A 9,332-nucleotide genomic window follows, 5' to 3' on the forward strand; every position below is an offset into this window, starting at 1 on the left:
CAATAAAATGGTCTTTAGTCCAAGTACTTTAATCAACAATAAAAAAATAAAAAGAAAATTAAACTTTTCTGGTCCTCCTTTAAAAAACAGCATCTTAACAAATATGTTATGATTTACTCATTCTAGCTGACTGCACCTGAAAAGGCCAGAGGGTGGGCTGTAGAAGCCAGATTGGCAACAATAAGCAAATATCAGAGAGTTGCCTTAAACTGTTTAGGAATTTGGATGCTCATGTGAGCTCAGGCATGGGTTTGGAGCAAAGTCTAGTTGAGAGATTCCATGAAAACTCACCAATTTTTCTGTAATTCAAGTTAGGAAGGAGACAAAGCTCAGTTCAGATAATCCCAACCATATTCAATAGAACTAATCCTTTATGCAGTGAAGGTATGAGCAAATTTGAAAGAAAGTGAACATTTTGCACTTCAGATGAGATTTACGCTGGATCATTTTAATTTCAGGATTGGATATCTATTGGAAAGGTTTTCATTTACTCTGGCATGATTATTCCTTTCCTTACAGTTTCTAAGTCTAAATTTAAAATAGTTCTTTCGCTGTCTTCAACAAATTTTATTGCAGTTTCGGAAAGGAAAGTATTAAAACTATCCTCTTCAGTTATCTGTGCTGATGTATTACCACAAACAGATGAGTTTGAGATGCCAATTCCCTTGTATACTTAGAAATAATCTGTCCAGAGGGAATTCAGAAAGCCTGAGTTAGATGCCAGTAGTTGCATAATAGGAATGACCTCATTAACAGAGTTCCTTACTTTGACAAAACTAAATAAGACAAGATATTTCCAGTCTTTTTTTCAAGATGTTACTATTTTAAAACAAGTCAACCCAAAACAACCTGAAAACCCTTAAATTTACCAATGGAAATAAGGCAAGGAGAGAACAAACTAACCTATTCAGCAGTACTGAAGTCTGAATTTCTCTCATTGATATTATATCATAGAGTATGTCAGGTCAAATATCCCCAGATCTTCATTCGCAAAGCCTAGCCATGATGATGTCAGGTCAAATCTACTGTTTAATTTATCAGTTAATTTCAGTTACATCAGTTATAATGTTTTTTAGGTTAATTAACGTAGCAAAGGTAAAATGTTTTGATATTGATTAGTCTTGAACAACTTATCCACATGACTGCAAGGTTTTGCATTGCTAGAGACCAGAAAGCTTAACTGCAGAGCAGTAGAAAGCACTGCTGTGTGATGGAGCAAACTCCATCTGACTAATTTTTATTATTACATTGCAGAAATATAAACTGTATTGATGATGTCTCTTTGTTCTAGAGAGATATCAGGAAGCAGTAAGGGTTTGGTCTGAAAAATTTTATCTGTGTTTGCTTACATTGAAAATATACACAACTTCATGAAATAAAACTTTTGCCATTTGTAAATGAAATAATTCAGATTTATAATGGATTTTTTTTATTGTCAAGGAAATGTAACAAGGCTAGCTAACATCCTGGAAACCAATGTTTTCAAAAAGTCATGTAGAAATTTGAAAAATGAGTCATATAAAAGTAATGAGTCAAAGAGCATGCCCGTACTTTTAGTTCTGACTTGCTCATTTGGGGTCAGAGCAAAACCCCACAGACAAGGTCACATCATTTTTCCTGGTAGAATTGGGTGCTTCTAGGATTGAGGCAAGAAGGAGAGTGTTATGTGTACCTCAGCCTGCAAGAACGTCATGTTCAAAATACAAACTGCACAGGCTGCACATAAATACAGTCCTCATTAACAACAGACAGTTGTTCTATCTATGAACATGGACTGTCTTTTTTAGTATACTTTTATTCTGTGAGAAGTAGTTTTATAATAACAAAACTTGCATTTGGTGGGAAAAGATATTAAAAAAATATTACTTTATGCTGTAGTGAAAGTTGTGTATGTAGAGTTAAGGTATGGATGAGATAAAGCATGTTGGGATTATTTAAAAACATAAAAGTAAATAGAAACAGGAGTAAAAATAACAGGCAGATTGATTTACTGGAGCTAGAATGGAAAGTGATGCTAACAGCATATATGAGCCCTGGGCTGATGGACTGCCCTGCAATGATACTGAGGGATTGCTCACTACCAGCGGGCCCTGGGGATGAGTTTCTGGATATCTCACCTGCTGCCTCTGTCCCACATCTCAACTACATTTGAATTATCCAGACTGGTTGAAAAGCAGAGCACAAGTGCAGAGGGAAGTCATTGCTCACTTATTTAACAGCATTTACTCTTATTAATCTGTAATTTTTAGTGAATACATTAATTTTGAATTATTAAAGTATTTCTATGCTATATCAGAACTAATAATTCAACAACACTAACTCAAACACTACTGACTAACATTCATTCCTTTTAGATGGGAGGCTGAAGACCTGGGTTTATGGTGTAGCTGCTGGTGCATTTGTTTTACTCATCTTTATTGTTTCTATGATCTATCTAGCCTGGTGAGTTCTTTAATTATTTATAAACAAACAGTCTCACACAGACTGTAATGCAAGTGTTTACATCTGCTGCTGTAGGAACTGCAGTGTTTAATTTTCCATGTCCTTTTGTTCAGACTCAGGTTAGTAAATTCTGTTTTTACTCTAGTTGATGGATAATAACATGCTCTCCTGAGGTTAGAAGAACTTACAAATAAGGGGTAGCTTAGTGTACATTTTACTTTTTCTCAGTTTATCTCTGTTACAGTGTCCATAATAATTTTAAATTGTCTGTATCTCAAAATGGAAAGAGAATAGCAAGAAGGAAATCTAGTAATCAGGCAAGTCAGATTTTATATTTGACAGGACATAGAGATACACAACCAAAAAAGTCTGAAAATTTTCTTGTCTTTTTCATACATGAAATGATATTTTTTTTAACAAGTCACTTTTGTGAATGTGCTCCCTGAAGTTTTCTAGGTCTTTTTTGGAATTTCTGATCGAAATGATTGTGCAGGTAAAAGGTGAGGGAAGTGTGGTCATATACATCAGGCTGTACTGCATTAGTAGGCATTTGGGCATTTAGGGTGTTTTTGTGTTTGTTTGCTTTTTAGTAGCAATCTGTGGCCACTGCAAGTCACTGTAACAACTGGCTTGATATAAAAGTTTCCCATTTGGGCAGCCTAAGTGACATAGCTGAGATAAGATTTTGGACAAGACTGAGTATGCACAGGCCTGATATAAAAAAATGCTTATATTACACTTTAAAAGAAGACAAGTACTAAAACATACATAAACATTCATTTTCCTTTGGCCTGGTAATTTTTTAAAACTATATCAAATGGGCTGGAAATACTGCTGAATTATAATCTAATTCAAGGCTGGACAAGGAATGTTATGGCTAACAGCCATATTCCTGCTATTTATGATCAGTTTGATTATAATATCTAGAATCAACTCTAGTCATTCCAGCAAGTATAATGAGATAAAATCAATCAAAAGTTGGAACTTTCCTGTGGAAACCCTTGATCTGTTGAGAGAGGTTTAAGATTCAAATAGCGTAATTTAAAAGAACCTGATTGCAGCTTTGATATATGACCAAATGTTGCATGGCAGGCTCTGAGTTCTTCTGAAACCTGACTGATGTTGCAGAAGTACCTGCCAAGAATTTTATCAAGTCACATCAGCACCATAACAGCTTCTTTCTGTACAACTGAGCTTTCAATGAGATATTGCTTTGGTTTGATAAAGAGATAATTAGAGATCCAAGTGAAGCTTTTAGACTTATAGCTTTTATAAATGAACAACCGAATGCATTATCAGCATGCTCATCTTTTGTTTATGACTGAAGTCCGTCTTTGTACGTTATTAGTTGCTTGTTCTATTTACAAATTATCTTATTGTTTCAGCAAAAAGCCAAAGAAGCCCCAGAGAAGGCAGAACAACCGACTGAAACCTTTAACCTTGGCTTATGATGGAGATGCAGATATGTAAAATATAACTTCTCATGGTGACAAATGGAGTCCAAATTATTGGATTGAAATAAGAAGGTGTCCAAAGCCACAGGGATTTTCTATGGAGTGGATTAAGTGTGTTGACTCTTTCTTTTTTTGTAATTGCACCATAGATAAAGAAGGATGGATTTCATAATGCCTATGGATATTCGAGGTATTATTGCTTTACTTTAGACCATCAGCACTGAGAAATCTGGCAGAATCAAGTTAATAGACACTGCAGTTGGAGATCTCTGGTGTTTCCTCAGTCTCAGAAACTATAAGCACCACTTCTGTCTCCAGAAGACTGTAGCTGGCATAGTATTGAAAGTTGGAAGCCCTTGCATCATTAACCAAGTATAATCAGTACGCATGAAGAGTTTGTACCAAGATGTCTATGACTCTTTATATTCAAGCGTAACATATATACTCAGTTGAACCATATGTATTACTCTATCTGATTATATACTTGTTAAAGAGCATTTTAGTGCTTAGTACAATATTAACTTTTAACTGGGATCAACCCACTGAGCAAGCTCAAGAGTTTGCCAGTCGATGATAACTTGTGTTAACCTGCATTTCAGAGGGCAATGACTCACTTGCAAAATTCTGTCCTGTTACCACTCCAAAGTATAAAGGCCTCATGTGTACATCCAGAAAGGAGGCATTCTCAGATTTAATATTTTCTAGTGGTTGCTGTCTGGAAAAAGAATACCTGTTGTAAATGTTACAATACGTTTCTACTTTCTCTAACTCAGACTGTTGCCTGCATCTTTTTTGCTACATGTAAGGCAAATTTTTGCACTATATTAGTGCAGCATGATATGCACTTAACTAGTATTGCCATAGAAACTGCCTCTTTTCAGAAAGGATAATGATGTATCTTGTGCAAGGAGTGTCAAGTAGACAGGTCTTGAATCCTGAAGAGAGTAGTGTTCGGTTTGGACTGTGACTGGATGGAATTGGCTAACGACGTGTACTGTACACACCGTTCCTCATCACAGCAGCCATTTGTAGTCTACATCATGGCAGTAATACAAGTGTCTAGTTTCTTGCCCCATCTACCTATACTGGTATAGATTGTCCTGCTGGTTTCTAATTGTACTTTGAAGGCTGTTTATGACTAGATTTTTTATATTTGTTAACTTTGCTAGAAAAAGAAGAAAAGAAAAAGAAAAGTGGTTGCCCTGTAATCCTGAGTGACATACTTCTTGTCTAAAAAGCTGTTCTGATTGTTCAACTGAAATAAAATGGTTTTGCTTTTCTTTCCTTTTGCTAGTGAAAGCTTTTTCACTGTTGTTGACAGTGAAATACTCAGAGCCCTTTCATCTTTTCTAATTAGGATAATTGGATAGACTCTTTTAATTAGTTAAATTCTTGAGTGTACTGGCAAGTAAACAATAAGATCAATAGTTCTGTCATTTTAATACTTATGAATTTTAAAAAAAAATCTGGCAGTATGGAAACTCGCTGTTAACTTCTTCCATGCTTATGGCTTTTCAGTGTTACCGCTTCCAACATGAAGGTCATTGACTTGTATCTACATGCCTCTTACGGATGTGATCCATGACCTGAGAAGGGTTATTCTCCTCAAATGGCTTCTATGTGTAGCCTGAACATACAAGTGACTGTGCCACTAGTAAGCAATAGAAAACTCTATCAGGCAACCTCTCAAAAATAATTCTTATATAAAGTTCAATATTAGGTTCTCAGGTCTTTTTTATAACCTAAACCACTTCTGCCTACTTATCATGCTATTTACTCAAGAAGCACTGGGTTTTGCACACTGAATAAAACTGTAGCTTTGCAAACTTTGGCCCAGATCAACAGAAATCAATGGCAAGATTCTCATGGACGTCAATAGGTAACATCAGTCCTTAAAAATACACACTTTTTTTTCACGTAGAATAATTTCTGGAACCAACGAGCATTTTGTGGATGTTCAAGAGAGATTATGGTCCTACTTAAACTTAGCTAACATATTACCAGTGTGGCATTACTGAATCAAGAAAATTACCTCCATCCCACTATGTAAGTATTCCCCAAATGGGAAGGATGAGCAGAGGAACAATAGTAACAATCTTTGTTACAGGTTTAATTTCTCATTTTATACCTTGATCCAGGCACAGAGGATGAAGTTCCATGTCCCCCTGCCACAGCAGTGGTTCACTCATATAGGTATTTCAGGACTGGGGGCTTCACTCTTACATCACTTTGTAAAGATCCATAGGAAAAATACAAATCTTGATGATTTTAATTACCTTGGCGTTCTTGAGTAGAAAACAAGAAAAACCTGGTTGATTCCTCTGTTGTCAGACATACATGGAAAAGTTATGAAGTTTTAAAGAACGATAACTACATGTGGAGAAATAAAGTTCAATAATGTTTTCTGTACTTTTAAAAGTCTGATTCTGTGGCATCAAATTGTTTTGGACCAATAGGGCATTGAGGGAACAGGGTTTCTTTCATTGACAATGAGTCATCTTTATTTATTATACAGGCTGGTCTTAGCAGGAGCTGTTGCCTAGTTCTTGCCTTGAAGAGTTTTATGTCCTAAATCTAAGCATTTAAAAACTTGAAATTAAAGGTATGACATCTCCTTTTTCTTACCATATAAAATGGACAAACAAAGAAAGAGATAGGAGGGTTTTTTAAGTATGTTTGGCCTTTGCAATCCATGCAAGTATTTTAGTATGTGTTACATTTTATATCTGATCAGTGAATATCTGGTGCGCATCTGCATCATACTAGTGCTGCATTTAAAATCTAGAGTGCATTTTTATTATTATTTTTTCTATGAACAAAGTGCACGGAGATTTGAAGCCAGAATGGCTTCCCTCATTATCAAGAAAAAAATATTAGGCTGTAAGGAGGGCAGAAATTGTATGTAAAGCTAAAACTTGCTAAGGTGATTAAGCCCTCTAGCATTGAAACAGAAATAAATAATAGGTGAATTATCAGTATGGAATAAAAAGCAATTTGCTTTAAAAATCAGAGTGCTTCTACAAATCCAGTGCCTAAAGCAGCCACTACTGTAGATTATTAGTTTGTGAAAGTAATGTTTCCAGTGATCAAATAAACCATTCAGAAAATAGCAAAGTAGACATTTCCCTGTTGATGTGGTGGTTTGTATTTTCCTTTTTAAAACTGTAGTTTCTAGATTACTGTGTCTGCTTTGAGTCCTGGAGCAGTTCCTTTTTGAAGCTTTGATGCAACTGCACAAGCTTGTTTATATTTGGTATAAAGTATCAATTTTGAAACCCCCTTCCTCCTGTCAAAATGTAATAAAGTTTTTTTTCCAATATTACAATTTGAAGAGACCAACTTAAAAATTCTATGTGTAAATCACTGTAAAATATACCTTGAATTAAATGGAAATCTGTCTTTTTACCTTTATGTAAATTGTACTCACCCAAAGTTAAGAGTTTATTTTGCCTAATTTAATTTACTTGAATATTTATTTTGTAGAACAAGGAGGCAGCTGTCTGAGGAATGTTTACCTTTTTTTTTGTTAATGTTAATTTGTAAATTGTGTAATGCATTTTTATTTTTTAAATTATGTACATTTCTTTTATAATGCACAAAATGTTTACGTACAACTACTACTGCAAATTTGTGTATATTGTCACTAAGCTTTATTCAGTTAATACAGATGATGTGAAAATGTAACGAGTCTTACATTTTCATCTGGGTTATTTTTACATAACTGATGTATTGCTGACAATAAATATAAACACAAAATCATTTAATGTCTTTTTTAATAGATGTAGTATATAGTGGGATAGAGTAACAATAAAAGCCAGATCCCTAAAATATGACCGCATTTTAAATAGTCTCTTTTTGGTTTTGTTTTGTTTTGTTTTTTTTTTAAGGAGTTAGCAAACATATTCTTGTTAAAAACAAGTCTTTTAAAGGAAAAATAATTGCTGATGCTATAGTAACTGTCAAGTCTGTTGCTACAGTCCTAGTTGACTTAGAATTTTACAAAAGATGTTTAGTTAATTGATAAATATCCAATAAATGCAATAAATAATTGATATTTTAAATTTTCGTCCTTAATTGGCATTTTTATATCAGAAAATCCAACGCTTTTGTGGAGAATGAGGTGGATCAAGATCTCACTAAAAGACATCACTTCAGTGAAGCTGAGTCTGTCACTGTCCCTATACAAAAAGAAAAAGAGTCACTTTGCACTTTTTTCTGTAACTGCTCATATTCTATCTCTGTGCTCTCCAAAATTAAATTTTTTCATGTCCAATTCTGCTGTGTATTTACACACCAAATCACAGGGGATTTGTCCTGTTTCAGTAGTTATTACCTCCTCAGTAACTCTTCCAGGCTAACACAATTTTGAGAGCACACAACTGATTTTAGAGGCATTTCAGGATTTTCATAAGTACCTCCTACCCATGCTTTCTCCTGCAGAAATTCACAGTAAAATCAGAGAAGTATTTTTCTTGAGTCCTACCTGCAACTTAAAAGAGGAATTTCTTAGATCATTTAAAGTTGTTTAATTCAATATAGGCAGAATTTTAAGAACAGTTAAAAAACGTATTTGAGAGAAGAAAATTAAAATTCTCATTTAAGCTCTGCAGAATAGAATTAGCTATGATATACTATAGAAGATTATATTGTCTTCACATTCAGTAAAGAAAACGTAGGATTTTGACAATTGGTTGTGAGACTTCAAGAGTAATGGCTTACAGTTTGGGAAAGGTAGTCTTTATTAAAAAAAAAAAAATTACAAGAGAATATGATTTTCCAGTACAAGTATAATGAAAGGACATAAATTGAGAGGTAAATCAAGAGGCTTAGATAAGCCTTGTAAATATTTTAGCCTTCTAGTTACATGAAGACCGACAGTATTAGGTCTAAAAAATTATCCTGTTGAAACAGCAGTGAGCTTAAGCAGCCATTCAGGATCTGCTTGGTATCCCTATGCACAGTTTGACTACAGAAAAGGTGATCTCTGAATCTTCTTGTTGTTTTCTTAGACACAGTAAAGCTTACTGTCTTTCCAAAAGCAGCTAATGACCAGGCCGATTAACACTTCTTCGGAGGGGGGTGGGGATCATGAATGTGTGTGTGTGTGTGTATCTTAGTCTTTGCTTGCCTGTTCATTTCATTTTCAGCAGAGGGTGCAGGTGTCTAATTTTTCTTACCTTCATTCAGGCACAGTCCCTGGCTGTGGAGAGGTTGGTCCTGTGCGGACATACTGGTGAAGCATCTCTGCATCCTTTTGTAAACGGGCATTTTCTAAGTCCTGCTTAATGGAAAAGTTGGAAGGCTTACTGTGAGGCACCTCTTCAGTGACACGGGGCAGATACTATTGCTTTTTCTGTTTGCCAATGGCATCTTTGCTCTAGGACAGGACTGAACCTGATGAGAATACATCAGTGTCAGGGTGGCAGGTTCATAGAA

At 35.0% G+C, this 9,332-nt stretch overlaps 1 protein-coding gene across 4 annotated transcripts in view; it reads left to right on the forward strand.

The window, feature by feature from the left end:
• THSD7A (thrombospondin type 1 domain containing 7A) overlaps positions 1 to 7,957 on the forward strand; it is a 269,424-nt gene extending 261,467 nt beyond the window's left edge. For 3 of the 4 annotated variants that reach the window (XM_027723206.2, XM_027723207.2, XM_039388626.1), the window contains 2 exons: positions 2,355 to 2,442; positions 3,828 to 7,957. In XM_027723206.2, the coding sequence (XP_027579007.1) occupies positions 2,355 to 2,442; positions 3,828 to 3,912 (173 nt within the window). In that variant the 3' untranslated portion in view covers positions 3,913 to 7,957. The remainder of the gene's footprint in view (positions 1 to 2,354; positions 2,443 to 3,827) is intronic. The other variant, XM_039388627.1, reaches the window with a different exon arrangement.
• The last annotated feature ends 1,375 nt before the right edge of the window (positions 7,958 to 9,332 follow it).

The sequence above is a fragment of the Pipra filicauda genome, unplaced genomic scaffold (assembly GCF_003945595.2).
Source record: "Pipra filicauda isolate LSUMZ 115617 unplaced genomic scaffold, ASM394559v2 scaffold66_size7647185_pilon, whole genome shotgun sequence".
In the NCBI taxonomy this organism is placed as follows: domain Eukaryota; kingdom Metazoa; phylum Chordata; class Aves; order Passeriformes; family Pipridae; genus Pipra; species Pipra filicauda.